The sequence below is a fragment of the Oenanthe melanoleuca genome, chromosome 5 (genome assembly GCF_029582105.1).
Source record: "Oenanthe melanoleuca isolate GR-GAL-2019-014 chromosome 5, OMel1.0, whole genome shotgun sequence".
Taxonomy (NCBI): Eukaryota; Metazoa; Chordata; class Aves; order Passeriformes; family Muscicapidae; genus Oenanthe; species Oenanthe melanoleuca.
The window spans coordinates 23,144,569-23,168,335 of record NC_079339.1 but is presented as its reverse complement, the minus strand read 5'-3'; the positions used below and the strand labels follow the sequence as shown (position 1 = coordinate 23,168,335).

The window sequence follows — 23,767 nt, the reverse complement described above, 5'->3', positions numbered from 1 at the left end:
TCTAATGCTGGATAGCTCTTGTACTGAGTTATGTGTTCCTCTTCTGACGGTTGTAATTGCCACAGAGCTGCGACTGCAGAGAACAGGAAATGGATAAACCCAGCGGACCACTAACAAATTTCCCCCTGAGCAGATGTTATTTGCTTCAACTAGTTAATAATTAAGGGAAATGTTTAACTACTGATCACAGTTTTCCTGGAAAATGCCCATTTGACTTAGTGTTTTTAGAGGTTGTGTTTGCCATACACTTCACAAACAGTGCTGTGTTCTCTGCCAGTGCTGTAGTGAAGTGGGTGAAGAATGCCTGTGAGTCTGCTTCAGATGTAGCTCTTCTTGCAGGTATCTTTCCCTGGGAGAACACGATCGAAAGCGTTTGGAGGATGATGAGGATCGCTTGTTGGCTACACTGCTACATAATATGATTGCTTATATGCTTATGATAAAGGTGACTTCTTGTTCTTTTTAATAGATTGCAGCTCAGATTTAAGCAGTATATTTCAATGGTGTTGTCTTGAAACCATGCATCTCTTTATGAAACTCAGAACTGTGGATAACAAGGGCAGTTTCTAGTAGAAAAACAAAGTTGGAAGGCTTTCTGTTACTAGAGAGATGAATTTATTTGAGCTATCAAAAGAAGCATAATCCTGCAAACCCAATGCTTTGGTACTTTATTTTCTTATTTTGCATAGTAGGTTTTAATTTTAAAATAAATTGAAAAGTGCAATGCTTTCTTTCAAGTACAAAGAATTCTTGCCAAAGGAAGGAAGCAGATTGAGTTTGTTTTATGTATTCCACAACATTAAGGTCATAATGCAAATGTGTTAAAAAACAATGTTTGATCCAGCTTGAAATCAGCACTCAAACATGAGTGTACTGTCTTTGAAGCCTTTAGTGTCAATGGCTGGCATTCATAATAGCCTTTTGAAATGGCAGCTGAGGCAGAAATATTTTGCTTCTGAGCTTGCCTGCATCTCATCTTCAGGAGGAACCTTTTGCTGTTGGAAGACTCTCTGGGAGTGTTTGTTAGAGCCACAACCTAGTGACCAGGAAACACATGGTGAAAGAAGAACTCTGTTACGTACAAAGTTGTGTTGAGGGCTCCACAGGTGCCTAAATGGAGTCTGTGCTGAGGAACAGGTGGAGAAGCTGGTCTGGCAATGAGACTCAGAAGTGGTAACATGGAGAACTGAGGCTTTTGATGTCAGTAGTTGAAAGTGTTGGGTAGTGGAACTGTAGCTTGTGTACATGGGCAGGCAGGAAATCTGTTGTGCAGGGCATCACTTGCACAGTAGTTGGAAAAAATGGGATACATGCAACTTGGTCCTGTACTGCTGAGTAAAGAGGCCCTAGCATGAGTGAACTGGAGATCAGCTGTTTTGCTTCTTAGCAATGGAAACTAAGATATGTTTGGGAGATTGGAGTTGCCTCCTGTGAATAGAGAAGAGTATGCAACTGTCTGTATATCTGCTTTCTAGGTGAACAAGAATGATATTAGGAAAAAGGTGCGTCGTCTAATGGGAAAATCACACATTGGATTGGTGCACAGCCAGCAAATAAATGATATTCTAGACAAACTTGCCAATCTGGTAAGTAAAACAGTGATGACTGATATACCTCTGGGACAAAATAAAAGAAAAATGTTATGTAAATCCTCTGCAACACTAATTTAAAAATATGAAAAATAATTAATTGAATTTTTAATTTTTATTCTTCACAAGTATAAAATAAAGACTGGGACTATATGACCCTGTTTATAATGTTTTAATATTACACAGTTATCAGTTAGAGCTGCATTACCGATATGTATAAACACGACACTTATGTCCCACCTTGCTGTGCAGCATTAAAGTTTTTTTAATAACTTTTGTTGGCAGGAGCCTTTATGACTGTAAGAAGTGTTTAGTTTTCTATCAGTATCCAGGCCACTGTAAGACTTGTAGTAATCACTTTCTGTAAAAAACTGTTTCCAGTATTCATACAGAATAAACCTGATGTCCTGTAATGATCAATAAGATTACAGGCTAAAGCTTCATTTAGTAAATCTAGCCAGTTTTTAACACAACCATCATTTGGGTGGACACAAGTTAGGCTCTTTTAGAGGTGATTTCTTTGGAAATTACTTTTCTGCACAGAAAAGACACAAAATTATCTTATAATTAATTGGGAAAAATCAGACCGGTTTACTGCAATGATACCAGAGCTCAGACACCTCGCTTTCCCACACTGTGTGGTACCATGTGAACGTTGTGTGCTGTGATAACTCTCACAGTCACACTTGTTGGAACTTACTGGAGTTACTTACTACTTTATCCAAAATTGTCTCAAATCAGCTCATTAAATATTGTTAAAAATTCTTCTTTCTTTCATTTGTGTCACCTAGTGGATTTTTTTTTCAAAGTTCATTAATGATTGCATGTGGGTTTTTTCCTAGAATGGACGGGAGCTCCCTGTGAGACCCAGTGGCAGCCGCCACATCAAGAAGCAGACTTTTGTAGTACATGCTGGGACAGACACAACAGGAGACATATTTTTCATGGAGGTAGAGACAAGAATAATACTAATGTAACTAGTAGCAGAAGAAATAACAGAGATAGCATAAAAATCTTGTGTAATATTTTGTGCTACCAGGTATGTGATGATTGTATTGTGCTGAGAAGCAACATTGGAACTGTGTATGAACGTTGGTGGTATGAGAAACTCATCAACATGACTTACTGTCCCAAAACAAAAGTGCTTTGCCTCTGGCGCAGGAATGGTCAGGAGACACAGCTGAACAAGTTCTACACAAAGAAGGTTTGTATCTTGTTTGTATCTTATCTTGCAGGGATAACTGCACAGAAAAAACCAAATCCTTTGCGTGTCATATTCCATGTTTAATCAAAAAGTAGCACTGGTTACTGAGCTGCAATGGCTCTTTAGCAGCACTGACATCTGAAGCTGGAATTGTGCCCTGCCATTTACTTGAAGACAGTTGTCCACCAGAAAGTAATTTAAGAAATGACATGTCGCATGTTAGAAGAAGGAAGCATCAGTATTGCTAAATATTCTGTGAATTTGCAGGCTTGTGAAGATAGTAAAAATATTAAAGGGGATTAATGGGCAAAGCCTAAATATGCTCTAGAAATTACTAGTGTAATTTTTTATCTTAGAATCATAGAATGGCTTGTGTTGGGAGGGACCTTTAATATCACCTACTTTCTGCTTTCAACCCCCCACTGCCATGGGACACCTTCCATTAGTCCCACTGTCCATGTCACTGACACAGGTGTTAAACAGCATTGGATCCAGTGCTGACACCCGAAGAGCACTACTTGTCACTGGTTTCCACTTGGATGCTGAGCCATTGGTCTCAACTCCTATGAGTTTGTCCATCGAATTTGTTCCTTGCTAGTATAGAGTAGCTCAACCATCTCTGTGTCCTGTATCTTGGACTATGGATGGAAAATTTTCCTAAATTTAGCTCTGAGATTATGGCTTAATCTCAGAGTTGAAGGAAGATTAAGAGAAGGATATGCCACAAGGAAATTGATATGATTAACAAAAAGATAGGTATTATATGCATGACTAGCTATATTGATTGCTGGAAGCTGAAAGAAATGGAGGAATTATTTTGATGGTTTTTCTACAGTAAGAAACTGCATAGGCTTGGTTAGAATGTGTCAAGGCATGAACTCTTCACTAGCTTGTGGAGTTGACTGCTATGAAATAGTTTCTCTATCATTGTGTAGAACAAATATAAATACTAACTAGTAATTAGGTGTGCTTGAACTTGAATAGGCTTTTGGTCATTGGTCACCACATGGGCCGTGTTCATTTTGTAGAATCTTAGAATCTTGTTGTTCTTTTCTATCCCTTAGTAATTTGAAGAAATAACATTGTATTACTCTTCTTATATCTGTTAGTGTCGGGAACTATACTACTGTGTAAAAGACAGTATGGAGCGAGCAGCAGCGAGGCAGCAAAGCATTAAACCAGGTACAAGATTTTAAATGCTGGCAACATTTGTTGTTTAATCTGCAGTCAGCAATTTTTTTGTTTAATAACCCCTTTGAACACAATCTCCTTTTACTTGGAAATCTTGGGGTAACTGTGCATCCAAATGCAAGTAGCAGATTGTTGTCTTTAGCAAGAGTGTGTTTGACAAGTATTTTAAGAATTGGGCAATAATTTGGTATTAAAAATGTATTTAGTATTAAAAATGCACTTTTCAGCTGATCTGAATAATACAAAAGAAACTAGATGAAAATGTCTAGATTATTCACCTGTTAATATCCTCTATTAAATTATTATTTTAATAATATTTTGACATTTTAATTGCTTTAAACAATACCATGCAATGCAGCTCACAAATACAAGCCTCCTTTGTGCTGCTTATGTATCTGTACTTAAGACTATGCTCTCTATGGTATTATGTGATTGCAGGGTCTTACTAGGGAGAAATGACACTAATCATTTAAAGCAAATGAACAATACACCAATATGACACACAATAAATACAGGATGAACTGACATTGATGTTACTTCATGTTACCAGAATGACATTTATTACAATACTTAAAATTCTAGTGGTTCTCAGAAAGCTGTCATTATTGAGTGGACTTACTGAAATGGTCTCTACTATTCTAAGTTGTGTCCTTTTGCTATGCACATCAACAGGAATTATGTTCTAATTATTTTATATTCCCTTTCCACATATCATGTCTTGGCTAACTGCTTTCTGCACTCTCTCTCTCTGGATTTTTGTTTTGGTTTGTTGTTTTTGTTTTGTTGTTTTGGGTTTTTTTTCTTTATTAACATCACAGGCCCTGAGTTGGGTGGTGAGTTCCCTGTGCAGGATATGAAAACTGGTGAAGGAGGTCTTCTTCAGGTCACACTGGAAGGAATTAACCTGAAATTTATGCACAGTCAGGTATGAGGGAAATCTGTGAGAAGACTGAGCATGAAGCTTTTTGCAGCACGCCCGTGTAGGTGTTTCCTCTTCCCATAGTATCAGTAAGGACAGAGGATAGCTTGATGTGGGTAAAAAAACTTATATATATTTACAGTCAAACCCACGAGCATGTATCTATATATGTATATAAAACACACTGAAATTAAATATTCTCAGGAAAACTATAATCTGTTAAAGAACAATGTTGATACATCTTTCAGCTCCTTGTTTCCTATGGTCTGACTTGTCTAAGCACAAAATAAATGTTAGCCTGTATTAAGGGTCAGAAAAAGTGGTCAATAATAATCTAAGCTGCTATAATGCATCACACTGTGAACAAATCCTCATTGCATAAGCAGTCAGCCTTAAAGATACAGTGTTTGAATATAGCAGGTACAGAAGGCAACCTTCTGCATTATATTTAATCTATTGTATTTTAAAATTTTAGAAATTATCTGTAGAAGTTTGTATGAAAATAAAATAGGAAACTGACTCTTGATGTAATTCACAAAAACAAGTAAAAAAGTACTGATTCCTTTTTCTTTCCAAATAGCAGATATTGTGGGCATAGAGGAAACACAAGTAGAATTGTCATTTCTTCCTTTCTCTGGATGTTGTTTCTGTTGCTTCCTTTGATCCTTGTTTTTTATTTTGCTTTGTTTTTTTGTTTTGCATATATTAAGTGCATGCTATGCTAGACAGTAGAGTCAATTTTTAGGGGAGAAGGGAGACTGTGTGTTTGTGTGTGTGTGAGAGAGAGAGAGAGAAAGAAAAGCTTCTGTCAGTTCTCTGTGGAGTGTTTTTTCCTTTCCTCCTGACTAGACTTTTTTCCCCACACAAGCTTTGTTTTTCTTTGAGGATACATCAGTGTAGATCCCACTGGAAGTGCACATGCATCTCAAACATACATGCTCAGAATGTTAAATACTTCTCCCAAGGTCACAGCAGCACCATGTGCCATTCTGAGTTCATATGTGCCAGTATAAGGAGTGTAGAGTTGTGAACCTCCCAGCAAGTTTCCTTGCTGTCTCTTACGAGGGTAGAACCTGGATTATGTCCTATCTGCTGTAGAGTTTCAGACCTACTCTGTGATGGAACACTCTACTTGACTAGGTTACAGCTTTTATCTTTGCATTGGGTGTGCTGAAATAAGAACTGTTAAGAGGAAGTTATTGGCTGTACAGAATGAATTTTCATAGTTCTTGAAAATGGGAGGTTTAAAGCCTTTGAAAATTAAACCCTGGTCTCAGAACAACAGTTTGATATCCTTATAGATGGATATAATAGAAATTATTTTGTCCTAAGGTAAGGACACAAAATAGAAATGTTCTGTTTGCTACTTTGCCCAGAAGTCAAAAAAGTTCTGCTCAAAAAAATTTTCATCTCTATGGAGATGGCTCCATTTCATAAATGAAAAGGCAGGCACATTCACATTTGCAGTGAGAAAAGATGTATGAAAAGGCAGCCACATCAGCAGCAGCATGGTTTCTTAAGTGTAGCAGACATCTTCACAAAACAAAGACACTCAGTGTTAAGCACATAGTGGACACACATGTATCTGTGCAAATGAAAAATTCCAGATTCAAGCCTTTTTTTTTTCCCTTGAAAGACTGAAATGACATTCAGAAAGAAGCTTTAGGGAAACTTTGTGTTGATTTTTAGTGTGGTGCTTTACTGGAGCATTACTTTAATTTTGTACAGCAGCTACTGAGACCTGTACTACTACCAGAACTCGTGGAATACCAGCTTTACCACATCCTTTCTTAGAGAGACTGGTGCTCTAATTTGCTGTCTGTCATGAAGATTCCTATCTTTTTTCTGGAAAAGAGTCTGAGCAGGTCAGACCCAGGACATATGCCAGCAATCTCCCTCACCTGAAGGATTATTCCTTCACTTTATCACCTTTCCAATGCCAGATGAGTTGCCGTTAGTTAAGATGGATATTGTGCAGTTCTGGAAAATACACTGCATTTATTCAACATATTTAATTCTTGGTCTGTTAGATTATATTGCCATCTGACCAGGGCATTCAGTGCCATTTAGGGGGTCTAAGATACATATCCTGTTTTCCTTCTCAAAGTGTCTAAACAGATATCAAACGTGTATCATTTGAGGGTTTCTGTAGAATGGACAGCTGTGGCGGATATATAAAAGACTCCTACTAGTTGCATCATGCAAAAAAAAAAAATCCCCTCCAGTTTCATAATCTTTGGAGCTAAAGGATGTTGGCATTCTTATTCTGACACTCATCAACCAGTCTGTATTCTTAATAAAAGATGTGCTATTCTGGATGATTTTTTCTTTTCAATTCTTATATACATTGTGTGAATTGCTCCCTAAAGCGGTTGATTTCAGAATATTTGTATAAGCGTCATTAAAACCAGGATCCCACAGCCCTTTTGCAGTGTTGAAAATGGAATTTTCTATTTCTGTTGAGTTTGAATGGGGATACTGACCAACAAAAGCCTACAGGATCTCATCAGGCCCAGCTTTTCTTCATCTTCCTCTCCTTACTTAATATGAAGGCCCTGTTCCTGGCTATCTTTCCAAGTGTTCTTTTCAGTTTTGTGGCTTACCTAGTATAAGGGATTTCTATTGCTTGGCTTGGTTGGACATCATAGAATTAATTTGGAACATGGGAAGAGGGGTTTCCACTTTTTAAAAGAAAAGTATAAGTGGACCCTACCTGAGAAGACTGAACATAATGCTTCAGTGTGAAGCTTGCTGTTGTGAAGCTGTTTTTGAAGGCTCTTGGTTTGCAGTGTGTGTACTTTCTTAGTGTCTTGTGAGTACCTTAGGAAATGTCTCAGATGCATGGTGGGGCAACCTCTTATTGACATGTGTGAGTTGGCTTTAGTGTTCACAGATTGTCTCACCATGCTGCAGCACATGTAAGTTTAAGAATAAAAAATGTTGAAGTCTCTTTGTGCCTAGCAGGTCAGAGGATGTTCTTTAGAATAGGGAGGAATCAAGTATACCTGTGGCATTGGCAGATAATTCTGAGTTCACATCTACAAACTCTGTTGTAATGTTGCGACTCAGTACCCTGTGCCTGTTACAAATCCATCTGTGTCAAACATAGATGGAAGCTTATTAAGATGCATAAGGCACATGCCCATCTGCAGTAGGATCCACACTGAATGCTCTGTCTTGAGGAACCACAGTTTCCCTAGGGTAAGTAACTGCTGTTTCCTTTATGCGTGTTTTCTGATGGAGTGAGAGGAGAGCATCTCCTCTGTCCCTTAAACAATATAGCAAGAAATTGCCCTTCCACTCATATCTTCTGAAAATGGATTGTAATTGTGACAAACTTGATAAATTTTCATCTTGCTCATAGGTCTTGTGGAAATGCAGCACTCTGTAACATTAACTCAGATCGTGAGCATCTGGGGATATCAAGTCTCTTAGGCAGTTTTACTCTTCCTAAATAAAAAGGCCTGTGTTTTGTTTGAGCCTTTCTATTAAGGTTCTGATTTTTTTTACTTCACACTATTAGCAAAAACTTTTCACAGAGATGATTACAGAAGAACAGAACTAAGTGCAGTAAAGAAAGTATTCTCTTATTGATTTGTTGATTCTGTAAGTATACCTCAAAAAATAAAATGTTTTTGACCAAGTAAACTGATACTGAATGAAAACAGACAAAAAAAAATTGATTAAGTCTCCTTTCCCTTGAGTGTTTGAACATGAGCTGAAAGCAAGATTTTTGGTTAAGTAAGTGGAATTTTTGGATTTTTATGTTGAACAAAAAATACCTCAGGTCTGCTGGATAGTTCTCTGCCAATTAAAATAATAATAAAATTCCTTTGACTAGAAAATCAGTATGTCTTAGCTCAGATGTATGGTGCATTTACTGATCTCTCTCGATAGAGATAAATTCCTTCAAAAAAACCCAACAATTTCTAGCATTGACATCCTTTGTCTTTCATGAGTAGCATATCATGCATGACTACATTGGTGTTGCCAATATGGATTCAAGAGAGTTGCAGTTTTCCTTTCCCTTCTTTCCAAGACAGTGAAGTTTCTCCAGTACCATTTTAAAGAAGGGCCCTGAGATCATGGTGTCTTAAAGGTGTAGGCACCCAAAGTATCAAACACCACTATTGTAATACAGTTTTGCAAGGACCTCTCTAAGGTATTTGGTATCAACACTGAATATTAGGACAGTGTTACTCTTAGTGTTACTCTTGCCTTGAAAAGCAAGTCTTCTAGAAACTAGGATGTGGATTAGAGTCCTTATAGCACTTCCTACAGCTTCTTATGTCTGTGTACTGACTTTGACCCTTCTGGAGTTGTGCACATAAGAAGGGGCTGTTTTGTATCTTCTGACAGATTGGATGTTAAACAAGCCCATTATGCAAAGATAACTTGTTTATTCATGCAATCTTGACATCTATGTTCTGGGTGGAAAACCTTGTCATGTAGTTCAACTGCTTTTGTCTTTTGGGGTTTCATGAATGTAAAACATGACTTTAAGGCAGGTTTTTGTTTTCCAAATTACTTGCTCAACTGGCAGAGCCATATGTGAAATGAGTAAACCATAGAGAAGGATCCAAACTCTCCCATCCTGCTTAAAACAGCAAACTGGTACTGACTGTTAAGAGGTGATGGTTCCAAGCGTAACTCTGAAGATTTTATGTCATAAACTCTAGTAAAATCTTACATGGCAGAACTGTCAAGAGAAAGGTTAGTGGTTCCTCACTGGATTCAATTTGACTATGTGGTAGGTTAGGAGGATCAGTATCAGGGAAGTATAGTGCCCTTTACCTGCCCTCTGTGCTGGAGGAGGATGCATGGAGGGGCAGAAACTACCTGGGATGGATCAGAGGCTACAAATAGTGCCAAATTGGGAGCCAGCTTTATTCTCGTCCCCCTCTTTTGCTGTATTTCAGGTGTGTTGGTATTCTTTTTGCAATAACTCATTTGAGTGCCTGAAGGGGTAGCAATGTTGGATATGTCAGAGTTACTAACTCCTTCGTTTCTCTTCCATGCTTTCTCCTCCTGCAAGGAGCGGAAGGTACTTCATCTTCTGCTGTCTTCGCTTCTTAGCACTTTTAAGTTTTTTGTTGATTTCTAGCATTGTGGCAAGTTTGTCTTCTGAATATTTATTTCACCCTTTATTTATATATTAAACTGTAAATGAACTGGTAGTGTATGCTATAAAACTTCAGGTTGTATCTGTTGTGATGATATTTTTGTTTAGTTTTGATTTTTTATTTAAAAAAAACTCCAAACCCAACTAATTTTATGCTACTTTTCCTCCTGTTTTTGTAGGTTTTCATAGAGCTGAATCACATTAAAAAGTGCAATACTGTGCGAGGAGTCTTTGTCCTGGAGGAATTTGGTAATTACATTATTTTGATATTAGGTCTGTACTCACATGGCAGTAACTCAAATTTCCAGTCTTCAGATTCAGAGTTGCACTTCAGTTTTGAAGATGGGAGAGAATGTAGATTGCATATAAAGAGTTGCCTGAGAGATGGGTGACTTGACATAAAAATTTGCACATTAATTTTTATCATATTAAGATTTGTGGTCTAGATGCTTTTTATTATTAGACAGAAAGAAGGCCCTGAGTCTTCTGAAATAACAAAAAACCAAACGTGGATTTATGTGTGAATTTTCTTTGGCATGTTCCTTTTTCATCTGAGAAACCACATTTTTAAAGCAGGATTTAAAGCTGATCTTTCTCGAAACACACCATGCTCTCATTACAAAGAATTACTGTTAATTGCAAAGCTTTCTTTTTGCTCTAGGTGTAGTTTAATTTTTGTTGAATGGAGCAGAAGCTGTTTTGTCAGGTTGTACTTTTTTATCCTGTGATTTTTATTTTAGAGCATGAATGGAAAAATAAAAGTTAAGGAGAGCAGAGAATTTATGCTATTTTGGTCAGTTGTTGCTATTGCATTTCTGCCTGTACCAGACGCTGGGCAAAATTTCAGGTTACTCTTGAGTGTTAGTGTCAGTCACAATATTCTTAACTAGGGTCTGAAAAATATGAGTGACTTCAGATGCAGCTCTCTGGAAGGGTGATCCACGTACTTCTCTTGAAACCCAAAATGGTTTATTCTTCCAGCCATCTTTGAGACATTTGCTTTGGTCTTAGGAGTATGTATGAAACATCTAAAAAGAATCTGAAATTGTCAACATTCCATAGTAGATCAGCATACATACTTTGGCCATTAATCAGAATCTGAATCAGCAGCTCCCATTACCAAGACTGTAATTGTTCTTTGGTACTTTGAACAAAATGTTCTGATTGAGGGGTTCTCCCTTTAATTATAGAAGACTGTTAACAGATTTCTGAAATTAATGTCATTGTCCATGACAATGTGTTGTCTCCTTTGGGTGACACAAAGTTCTAAGTGATAAAACCCTTCTGATTGTTGCAGTTGTTTTCTGTAAATCTCCCAGGTGTTTCAGATTTGAATTTGTGAGCAATTTTTTCCAATTTTTTGAAAATGTTGTTCATGGTTCATATGATCAGATCTGTATATTTAAACCACAAAAATTTTCTAATAGTTTAGATGTTAGATAAGTTCTGTTCCATTTCTGTTCCTTTGATATCAAGTTTTTACCCTGATAGACACAATTAATTTTATTACTTACAGAAATTTCTTAAGTTAGTAAAAGATTATTGATGGGTTTTACAAAGATGAGCATTCAGAAGCCATAAAATTAGCTTAAAGAATGGCTTCAGCTTCTGAAATCTTTACTTAAAAGAAATTACTTGGATCAGAAATTAATTTTGGATCATTTTTTTGAGGTTTTATGCAAAGTACTTCTTTTAATAGTTTGTTTATATTGGACAAGAAGAAAGACAGTGTTTGACTTGGTTATTTCTAGTTAATTTGTATTGATGACTCTGTAAAAGAGCATTTAGCCCCTAAATAATGTCTGTAATAAATGTAAGAAAATGTAATTCTTATGTTTTTACAAAAGCTTTTGTAATCAAGGGCCTATTGCAAAGGCTAGAATTATCATATGGAACTTATAAAAGGGTAATTTTAAGAAGTAATTAAAAATAAACTGAGAGTTGAAATCTACAAGCAAAAACTGAGAAATTAAACTACTTGAGTTAAAAATATCCTCTCTCACAAAATAGAGGTCAAAGACAAGAACCAATTTAGCTGTACCAAATGAGATTGACACTTTGCCCATCCAGCTAATACTGAGAAAATAAAAAAAAAAGGAGGATGTTGCAGAGGAGCTACCTTTTTTTCTTATACTGATATTAGAGCTTACCTCAGAGCTGTTTTTTGAATTGTTATAAAGGTGAGAGGATGTGACAATCTGTCCTGTTTAAGATAAATGAACATGTTTGGTAAGAGTGGACTAAAAGCATTCAGCAGGAACTTGCTTGGACTTCTCGAGAATGAAGTTATTTAGTGTCAAACATTGGAAACCTTGCCATCAGATTTATTACAGTAGGAGCATATTGAAGTAGGAGATGCTCTTAGAAAGGTAGAGGCCTGGTAAGTGTTCACACTCCAGTATGATGGGAAGCACTTCAATGGAAGATTCTGATTTTACAAAGCATGAGAGCTCCAAATTAGTGATAACACAGGAGGAGATCAAAGGTCTGTTTGTGCTAATGCTGGATTTAGATGGCAGCATCACAGTTGGACTTGTAGTTTCAGAGCAGGATACAAGCAGTTCAGGAACTGTGTCCCACAAATGAAAGTGTGATCTTAAGTAAGTGAGGAAATGTAAGGTTCTTCCCTCTGGAATTTGAGTTACTGCTGTGTACTTGTGCTTTACTTTCTTGTGGCCCCTTCACTGCCGCTGCTATGAAAACCTTCATTCTCCAGCAGGTAAAGTTGTCTCCCCTAAATTCATTTTGTGGTAGTACCATATTTTCATTTACAGGACCAAAGGCTGCAGGATGGTGCTTAATTTACTCTCTTCATCCACTCAGTTCAAGAGCATCAGGAATAACTTTAATGTTAGAAAAAAAGTGCTAATCTCTCAGTTTGAGGCTTGATCTTGGAAAGCTTGGGTCTTTTCTTTGGGGTTTTTTCTTGTTGTGGTGGGGGGGTCTTTTTTTTTTTTTTTTTTTTTTTTTTCTTTGTGGGAGGGCAGTTCCTTTTTTCTTTTCTTTCTTTTTTCTTTGTATTCTGCAGTCTTAGTGCTTTGACTTTTGTGTTTGTAAATGCAAACCCAATCTTCCTAACTCAGTCCTGTCAGGAGAATTTTCTGCATTGGAAGGACTGTGAAGAAGTACTTTAAGTAAAGACAAGGCATCTTACTGTGAAGTGGGGAGACAGTACCTTGCTGCTCTCCTGTTCCCTCTTTTCCTATTCTCAGTTATGATACAGGACTTTACAGCTTCCCTTCTTTCCTTCCCTCGTGGCACAAGGTCCTTACAGCTTTCCCTTCCTGCTTTTTGAAGAGTATTTGAACAGTTGTATGTTATCCAGTGGGCAGTGAGACTTACACAGCTGTAAAAGTCCTACTCTATTTGGCTGTGCATCAGCCTCACTCCCACCTTTATCCCCTGGTGACATGGAGTTAATTTGGAACATCTGGTGCCAACGGGTAAGGTAGCTTGGATGTGCACCTCCTTATCTCCCCAGCTTTAGTCTCTGATACCACTGGGGCAGTGCAGCCTGGGTGTGCACTTCCCTTGTTTCTTAACCCTTCATGCAACTTCCAACTCCAAGGAGAGTTAGAGTTGAAAAATAAAACAAAAATATTATTTTACCATAATATTCTGTGCTTTTCAATAGATTCTTTTCAAGAATGACAGTACCATGACATAGGAGAATTAGTAGGTACTGGTTTGTATTTTGAGAACTTTCTCCAACCCAGTCTGCACTGCCTACTCTTGGCCCCTTAGAGTGTGATCCGTCTCCCTCTCCAGCATTTAGCTGTGTCATATCATAGTTGAAGAGATGACATCTGCATGGATAGGTTTCGTTGTGGACTTTTCCTGGTTCTTCATACTGAACTCATCTGCCTCTGTTTTTTTTTCTTGTCACTAGTACTATGTGTAATAAAACATTTATCCTTCCTCTTTGAACCTGGAATGATTTGGTTTTGCATAATTTCTGTACTGCTTCTTCTAAATTCTTTTGTTGTGACACAGAAATTTCATGGCAAATTCCAGCTATTCTGGAAGGGAAGTACTCAGAATTGGTCATGGTATTCCCCTGATACAGACATTTTAAATTTGCCAGTTGTATGTTCTGGTGTGGTCTTTGTTCTCTTCTGGTGATTTCCCATGGTATCTGTTCACAACATTCGCAGACCAAGTGCGGGCACTGTTCAGATGCACTGCACATGAGCAGGGTGATTACAGTTTGCTTCTTTATGCATTCCACAATGACAACAAAGGACAAATTTCCTTTACCTATATTATGCCAGTTTTCTTTCTATCAGTTTGAGGCACTGCAATGGAACAAGGAAAGATTTTATGGATAAGAGATTTTTTTCATCAATGCCCTAATCCTCTTTTTATATAAAGATTTCTATAAACCAACCAGCTTGGTATTTTAGGAATACGTGTCACTGAACTCAGCATTTTATTTTAAGGCAACTCATTCAAAAACTATGAATGTTTTCAGTGAGTATGTCAAGTAAATACCATCACACACATCCTATACAGGAGAAAGAATATCTTGAGAAACTTAAAATAGAGCTAGGAAACAGTCTTCCAGTTAAGAAAAAATTCTCCCTCAGCTCTTTTTTTTCCCCCCTGGATTTCACTAGCTTAGTATGCAGTGTCCAACAGTTCTTTTGAGATCTGTTACTCAGCAGAGAATGATTCAGACATCTCAAGAGTAAAATCATTGGTACTCATATAGTGACAAATTCCTATGGAATTTTTGGGTTATGTTTTATTGTAGTAGGCATTAGGTGTATTTTGTCCTTAAGCATATTTTTTCATTATTTTTACTATCTAGCAGGAATAAGTAATGTGAGAAAAGCCAGAGTCTCTTAAGAACCATCAAATATCTGCTGTGCCAAACAGAAGCAGTGAAAATTTTTGCCAGGTTGAATAATTTATTATGACATTATCAGTGTCTTCCAAGGATGTATATAATGTAAATGAAAAGAAGTAGAAGTATGTAGAAGTGAGGAATAGTGAAGTGCCCTGTACCTGCACCTGCTGTCTGTCTGCATCCCTTCCCTTTCCCATGGGAGCATTGTGCTGTTTCTTTCCCATTTGCCTCTCGTTTTTTGAACTTTTTGTTTTGTCTCTTGCCCGTCCGGTTTTAGTTCCTGAAACTAAAGAAGTGGTGAGCCACAAGTACAAGACACCAATGGTGAGTCTACTGTGATGCCTCTGGTCCTCTAGAGGATGTATCTTTACATTTTCATGTGGAGAAAAGAATTAGACTGAGACTGCAGGATTTGCAGTGAAATACCAGCTACGCTTTATGGTGTTTTCATTAGGGGCAGACAGCAAAGTTCAGTGATTATTGGATCTATGAATGCTAGAGGAACTCAGCAGTAGTACAGAAAGCACTGTCTCCTTTTTTAAGACAGTTAAAGATGAAAGGTAGCCAATTTGGCATTGATCTTTAGCACAATATGAATTGGCAGAACTGTTCATTTTAAGACAGTGCAGAACACAACTCTTACTTCATAGAACCTATGGAAAGGGAGACTACTTCCTAAGAATAATTATTGTTAACAGCTTACAAAAAAAAATTCCCATCTACTCATGAGCAATGTCTTGTGAGAGAACAGTAAAAGTATTGATTCCTGCTGTATAGATGAGTTCTTGTTCTGGTATAATATTCATTTCTTATAACATTTTTTGTAAACACCAGCAGTTGATAATGATAGTTAGCACTTTTATAGATGATCAGGCTTAGATGCATTCATGAGGAAGAAATAGAAGCCAATGATTATCATCAGAACTGAAATTTCTATTTAAGTCTGTTTAAGCACAGTGTGCACATTTGGTGATTTCATGGAAATTCAGTCCTTCAAGAGAAGAGAGAGCAAAATTATTTGAAGAAGCTGGAAATGTTTTAGAACAAAATGCTTAGAATATATGTAGTTTAAGTAGCAAATAGCTGTATCTGTTAGTAAGAAAAGCCAGTTTAATGGAAAAAAAGTATGTTTTAGCTTGTAGTGTAATACAGCAAAACATGTTGTTATGCTTATTACTGTCACAAAAATTTTAAATGTCAGTTTAAAGGACAAGAATTTTTAAGATCACCAGAACCAGAGCTGGTATTAGAAGTAATAGATAAGTTAAATCCAAGTCTTACCTTCACTGAATTGTGATGCCACTCACATGGTAAAAGAGGATTTTGGTTAAATAATAGCACAGTTAATCAGTTAAATAATTGTAAAACTGAGTAGTGCTATGTGAAACCCTCTCTTTAGTTAGGTCTTTCAACCCTTCCCAGAAAATATCTTGGAATTTCATGCAACAGACCAAAAGCAAATATGCAGATTTTCAAAAGCCGGTTGGCCAACTTTCTAGCTTAGCATACTGTTCTTAAAAGTTATTAAATCATAGTGTTAAGCAGCTAATGTTTTTATCCCAAAGGAATTGTTTAGCTTGTTATGTGGCTCTTCTCTTTCTGTCTCAGTTAGAAGGTGGTAGAGGACATATGTTCCTGATTTTGTCTGTAGCCAGAGTAGTTGTCTCATGAAGGAAGACATGCAGGAAAATACAAATGTGCAATGGATTTTGTTAAACTCTTAATCTGAATTTCAGTATCTCTTCTTCTAAATTCTTGTAGGCTCATGAGATCTGCTACTCCGTGCTGTGTCTCTTCTCTTACGTGGCTGCAATTCGTGGAAAAGAGGCAGAAAACAAAAGCAAACCACCTCGACCAGTTTCCAGTTGATCATGATACTTGGAAGTATCTACCCTTTGGCACACTGATATGCAGTACTCCCAGTTTTACTGCAGTTACTGGAGCTCACTTTCTGTCTTCTATGAGAACTTGATTATTTATGTATGACCCTGTAAGTCTTTCCCCTTTGGAAAACCTAAGCCTTCCCTTTTCAGTCTCCTTCTGAATTCATCCTTAATAGAGTTTTTAAATGAGCTTTTAATCAGACAGTTTTCAGCATCTGCATCCAGCTGTGAGTGACTTACTCTGGACATTCCTTTGAAATTCCTTTTTTGTTAAGATGACTAACAGCTTGAGTTTGGTTGTTTTTTGTTCTAGTGGTACTTGTTACAATTTGATCACTTTACAACTGCAGGCTTCTGCTTTCAGATTCTCTGGTATGTGCACAGTGGAAGCAGCCTGGTCCTGTATGTTGATGCAGTGTTGTGTTTTTGTTGTTTTCCTTCTGTGTTGCTCATTTTCAATTACCAACACGGTGTTCCAGTCACATAGTTCTGCAGTCCCTTTTGGTAGAGATGAACAATTTCGCTGTCATAGTCTTAAAATATCATGACAGTTGAAGTTTGGTTATTTAATTTGTCCATCTGTGGAGATGACTGCTTCTCAAGTGAAGAGAGAAACTTTGAAGGTAGTATAATGTAAAAAACCTCAACACTTCATGGGTTCTCTTTGTTTTCAAGTGGGTGTTCAGGTAACATTTGTAGCTACCCCAGCAGAGTTCACAGATACAAATAAGCACTCCCTAAAGCACTTAATCACAGGGATTAGAAAATGAACAAGGCGGTGTAAAACTTGGAAACATTATTGGCAGAAGCACAGTACAGAAATCTGCAGAACATGTTCAGAAGCCCAGAGGATTTTGCTGTCTCCAATTTTTTTGAACTATTGCTTTTTATTTTTTTTTCAATCTATACCTGTATATGAAGGGATCTTGAAAATATTGTGTTTATGTATAAAGAAACGTAGTTAAAACTGTCCATCACATTCCTTATTTTAAATAAGCTGGATATGAATGGTTTTTTCATCCTGTTTTTGTTCTTGAACTGTACTGTACTTGTCTGGAAAGCTCTTAGGATGCTGGAAGATGAGACTATCTAGAGAAAATAATGTTACATGTAAAATACTGGGAAAAATTGTTCTGATACAACTGATGTATTGTATGTTTTGACATAGAACTCTGACTAAATGCACCCAGAAATAACCCTGTTTTGGCTTGGTCAGGGTATCTACCATTTGAAATGGAATATACTAGTTTGGTTGAAGATGATGTAAATATTATAGTATCACATCTATTTATAGAAACTGTACAGCTCTCTGAATGTGAAAATAAAATGTCATTCAACCAGCAACTAGTTTTCATACTCCTGTGCTTTTCTATCATTTTTTATTCTGAAACAAATGTAATTATATTCAAAGTACACTACACACATACGTGAAATAGTGGAAAAGACTCTGAATGGACTATCTAAATCTCTTTTTATATAAGCAGCTTTAAATAATTCAGGGGTTTTTTTTCTTTCTTCTAACACAGCATCTGTGTCCTTTAAAGCAAAAGTGTTTGAAAAACATGAATAGGGAAAACAGACACATCTGAAATATGGAAATGTCTTTTGCATGCTTGCAAGTAGAAGTGGTACGTAAACGATCTTTCATCCTTTCCTGACATTAAAGCAAAACTGAAATTGACAAATAATGAAATTCGTTTGGTTTGAATTTATTTTCTTTATTTTGTCTTCTGAGACCGTAAATTTTCTTATAGCAATACCTGAATTTTTAGCATTTGTAGTTTTCTGCATACTACTGTATTTCAAGTACAGTTAAGACTGAAAGCACTTTGGTCTACAATAGATGTTCCATTTATGCAATGCTGTGTCCCACTGCAGTAGACAATTTCAATTTTTAGGTTGTAATTATGTTAGTAGGCCTATTAACATAATCAACTTAAAATTATAGGGGGAAGATTATTAAATGCATAACATCATTTACTATATACAGCTCCTTTTTAAATTACATAAGCTGCTGTCTGCTTTAGGCTGATGAGAAATGTCAGTGTAGAATAAGACTTTTAAAGGACCTGATAATAAAAATGGCCCTCTTTTCATTTTGACAGAATTTGTTTTGAAGAGCAAGTGTGGCTAAATATAGTCCTTGCTGTTCTGTGGTTGGGATGAATCAGTAACACGCTCAGCAACTGTACTGACACTGGGCTCCTGCTCTTTAGGTGAGACTTGACTTCAAAATTGAGACATTTTTGCAATATATAAAATCTTTTGCATACTTGATGTTGGGGATTTAGCATGTTCCTCTGAGCCAAAGATGTGCTGTGCAGAGTCTCCACCACTAAATCCCAGTGCTGCTTTCTGGATACCAAATACAAACACAAGTTGGATTTTAAATTGGTACAAAACCATAAATCTTTTGGAATACAGTCTTCCATTCTTTCCACTACATCACTCTAAAGCACTAAGAGGTAGATAAACTTTATTTTGGTGGAAAAAAAATAATTACAGTGATTTGTAAATGTTTTTAGTTATATCCCACTCATTTTGATATTTACGTAACAATTCCTTGGCAATAGGTAAGAACTTAGAGGCCTCTAAACCTTCCAGAACCAAATGGAAGGCTAACAGACTAATTGGTAGCTATAAATCATACTAGAAATTTCTCAACACAAAAAAACTAATTTCTACGTTTTTACCACTAGGAGGAGCCTGTGTCTTAGTTTTTAAGAATTTCAAAATTGCAACCTTTTTATTTTAATGCTTGTGTTATTTCCAAGGCAAATTATTTTCCACTTACAGAAATCTGACAAAAAACATAAACTTGCCTTAAAACTTCCTTATGGCTGAGCAGATTTCTTTATCTGCTACAATTTCTCATTTGTGGAAGTTGGTTTTCAAAGTGACAGTTATTAAGTGTTCTCTGCAAACACTGGAATTTGTGAGTAGTCTTCCTGGCAGTTTCAAAGTGAAACCTAAGTTACTAACTTATCTGTACTCTGGCTATCAGATCTTCATTTTGATGTTCCAGAAATGCTCGTGTTTTATTTGTGAATGCAGTGTCCACTTCTAATATGAGTGAATCCACATTTTAAAAGTTAAAAGTGTAGACATCAGGGAGTGTCACAACACTGGTACTTATTAAGTGATATTTGTTAAAGATATATCTGGAAAAAGCATTTTGAAGGTCTGTTGAAGGAAAGAGCTCATTACTTTAAGAAACCTATTGTAAAAACTTCCAACACTCTAATCCCTGACTTTGGATAATCCCTACCATCCTACTTGACCACTTTCAGGATAGCAGAGTAAGATGAAATGTTCAGCCGGGTATTAAAAAGCTAAATTGCTTGTAAATGTAAGTCATTAAGAATTGCAATTCCCCCTAAAGTTCTAGCTTAGTAATCAAAGCAAATGGGAAAATTTGCTATGATTGTAAGCCTTTATGTTACAAAAATATTGAAAATATTTCTAGAATGATGCTTCTTATGCCAGAAGAGGGCTTTTGGCTCACAGAGTCTGTTTCTAATAAGGATGCAGTTGCCTGCAATGGTAACAAATCAGCTGCTTGCACCAGTGTCAGGCATAGGCTCCTGTTATCACTGAATTCAGAACTAGGCAGAAAATAGAAGCTAAGCTTCTCACAAACAGCATTATTTACATCCCAGTTCCCCCTGATTGCCAAAGGGATGAAAGTCAGATGATGTTGCCTCTGAGGCAAAATCTTCCTTCTGGGAAAAAAAATGGTTTCTGCTTAACTCTGACTCCAGTGGTATTTACAAACTCAAAGTCTCTGCTCTTAGATAAGCCAGGTGTTGAAACAAAACATCTCAGAGCTCCAGAAGAAGTGAGAATTTGGACCAAGAAGCAGCAGCCTTGTGCAAAGGACCTTCTCATACAAAAGCAGTGCCAAAGAGCTTCTTGCTGTTCCAGAAGTCACAATTAGCCAGAGGCATCTGGACACTCCCAGGCAGCTGAGTGGGACTTTGCCTGTGCTGGTGGTAAAGGCTGCACTCAGAGCCCTACCCTGTGACACCTTGGAAGGTGTTCAGTGTGAACAACAGCTTTGAGGTCCTACAGCCATTCCCAGTGTGGCCATTTCACCAAAATAGTAGAAATGTGATGAAGCTTTAAACAATAGAAGTTATGGGACCCCTCTTTCCAGCACTGTATCTGATAGTTTAAAAGCTTGATGTTGGTGCTAAGGGAGATTTGAGAGCAGTTGAGTACATTACAGGCTTAGAGAGGACCTCTTTCAGGCAGGTACTGTAATGAGATATGATAAAAATTATCTTCTTGATACCAAGGTTAGTAAAATCATAAATTAAGTTTTTTTACAGGTATACAATGTTTCAAAACTTCTGCAGCATAGTAGTTCTAGCACTGATAGATTTTGTTTTAAAGCATCAGTCCAACAAAGAAGCATATGTGTGTCAGCCAAGGGCAAACAGTCCTGCTTCTATTTGCAACAGTTACTATAGTGATAAACGTGGTTTAGGAACCTACATAGAAATAGAAATCCCCATCTCCCAAAATAGCTCTATATAAAAAGGAACAAAGGGTGTCCGGAAAAACACCAGTAAAACTCTAAATAGTTGCTTCCTTCAAGTATGTGAAAATTCTTGTTCTGTATTCTCATTCTTTCTGCTCGTTTTTGCCTTTTCAGTTTCTCTTGTTAACTCCAGTGAGTACAGGCTTATCCACAGTGCTCTGGGTATGAAAGAACTCTCCTTCTTCTCTCTTTACATGTTGTCGTGGTTGAATTCCTGTTTCCTCACACATCTTTGGCCTGCACTCTCAGGACTCAGCTCTGCCCCTCAATTTCCCATCAGATTATCTCCATCTGTTTCCCTTGGTAGCCTTTTCATACATTCTTCTTGCCTCTGTGGCTATCATCATCTCCCAGCCTCTTTGCTCAGGCACTTCAGACTTCTGCTTTTCCCAGCCCCCTGCTCAAACAGTCCCTGCCCCTTTCCAGCTTCCTGTCATAGTCTCTCATCCCTCTCTCCTGTTCTTACCAAGTGCTCTGTCATCTTCTTTCATTCTCAGCCTTATTCCATGCTTACTCCTCTTGCATTTAAATCAAGTTATTTTTGGTGGAGTGCTGAAGAGTGCTATAGAGGGAAGGGAAAAAGTTTCCAGTCTTAGTGCTGCTGTTCTGTGATTGCTCCCAGCAGCAGCTCTTCCCTACACTGCTTGTAAGAAATGGCTCAGTCATTTAATCTGATATTAAAAATAAATAAATTTGTCTAAATCAGATTGGTTGCCTAAAATTTTTCATAAATTGTTAATGTTTTTCAGTACTGTAGGAAATAAAAATCATAAAAGCAAATATTATGCTTTATAAATAACAGTCCAGTTATTCCCCCTTATACCAGTGAGGAAGAATAAGTCCCGTTTTCAGGTAGAAATTTTTGAGGACTTTCCTGTGATCAAAATCTACTATACTTGGGGTTTTCTTTTCAGCCATCACGTGCAATGAGCTAGCCTACATAGCAGAAGAGAAGATTGGATTTTTTGGCCATTTTTTCCCTGGGTATATAAAAACTGTAAGTTTTGAGAGTTATACTGATACTTAGTCCTTTTGTGATCATAATTTCCTGGAATATATCTGGATTTCTGGGACAATTATTAGCATTATGACAGATACCAAGGAGATGCAACCTTATTGAAGGTTAAATTGTATTCATCCATAATTTGGGTTGATGTGTTTGGGTCCCACAATTTATACTTCCAAGCAAAACAATGGAAATTGTGTATGATATTGTTTATGTTTGCTAAATACATTGTATAGAACTCAAAATCACGTTCAGACTATTATCCGTGGTTAAGAAGAAAAAGGGAGCACACTTAACACTTATTTTTGTTTTTCATTTGCAATATCCACTGATTTTTTTTATATTTTTGATTATTTGTCTTTGGTACAGCTGTCCTAATACACAATTATTGACTGAAATGTGTTCATAGCTCTGACATTTATCTGTGCTTTCAGGGCTGGTTATTGTCAATGTCTCTGTCTGGCACAGAAAGCAGATGCTTGACTATTTTTTCCATATCTGGATGTAATAAGTGAGGCTGTTCTTATCTGTTTCTTTTAAACTTTCACCAGTGCATGCTGTTTAGGATGTGCTGCTTGCAGACTGCTGTGGGGACCTTGCCCAATGACAAGTAAAGGATATCTCTATGATAGCTTTTGTTTCCCTAAAATAGAGTTCTCTTCTTAGGAAGCACTTGAAAGGTATCAGTGGGGCTATTTTTAATGTCAGCAGACTGTTCTTATAAAATTCATTGGTAAGGAGACAGGAACAGCTTGTAGCTCTAAACCCGCTCTGAGACGACATGTCAGTGACAAACTTCTCTCCTAAATACATACACAGATTTTGTTTCAAAGTAATTCTGTGATCAAAGCAAAACAAATGATTTTTATGACTTCCAGAAAAGTCTTTTTCTCTTGCTACTGTCCTTTGAATGGCCATTGTATGATTCAATTAAGGAAAAGTTCTACCAAATAATATTTTCTTGTGTTTTGATTCATGCTACTCATTTGTAGATCTCTCTTGAAATAGCTAGAACAATAATCCTTTCTCATAAGGAATGAAACCTGCAGGTGAGATGTACTGAGACTATCTTTAAATGTCTGGCATGTCCTTCATTGAAACATTTGTTAAAATAATATATAGGAACCTCTTGATCTCTTACTGTAATTTTCAACAAGTAGAACTGAATTTTTATGTGTAATTTGATACAGTAAGCCTAGAAAAATCTGAAAAAGCTGGTAAAGATAACTGTTCCCTCTACAGAGAGGAAGAGGAAGATAATCTCAAAACAGGTGAGGCACTTTTCATAAACATTCTGATGGGACAATTTGAACTCAATCAATTTAATTTGCATTTTACCCCACTATATCACTTAAGTGTTGTAACTTAGGCAGAAAAGCTGCTTAAGAACAAAAGAATAATAGAACAGTTTGGGTTGAAAGGGAGCTCTGAAGGTCATCTAGATGACCTAGGTCATCATCT

General features: G+C 36.9%; 1 protein-coding gene across 5 annotated transcripts in view; it reads left to right on the top strand.

The window, feature by feature from the left end:
• Positions 1 to 18,101, top strand: part of MADD (MAP kinase activating death domain) — a 68,066-nt gene extending 49,965 nt beyond the window's left edge. For all 5 annotated transcript variants that reach the window (XM_056492594.1, XM_056492593.1, XM_056492591.1 and 2 more), the window contains 9 exons: positions 340 to 445; positions 1,476 to 1,586; positions 2,432 to 2,539; positions 2,629 to 2,793; positions 3,903 to 3,975; positions 4,803 to 4,909; positions 10,205 to 10,274; positions 15,152 to 15,198; positions 16,636 to 18,101. In XM_056492594.1, coding sequence (XP_056348569.1) covers positions 340 to 445; positions 1,476 to 1,586; positions 2,432 to 2,539; positions 2,629 to 2,793; positions 3,903 to 3,975; positions 4,803 to 4,909; positions 10,205 to 10,274; positions 15,152 to 15,198; positions 16,636 to 16,743 — 895 coding nt within the window. In that variant the 3' untranslated portion in view covers positions 16,744 to 18,101. The remainder of the gene's footprint in view (positions 1 to 339; positions 446 to 1,475; positions 1,587 to 2,431; positions 2,540 to 2,628; positions 2,794 to 3,902; positions 3,976 to 4,802; positions 4,910 to 10,204; positions 10,275 to 15,151; positions 15,199 to 16,635) is intronic.
• The last annotated feature ends 5,666 nt before the right edge of the window (positions 18,102 to 23,767 follow it).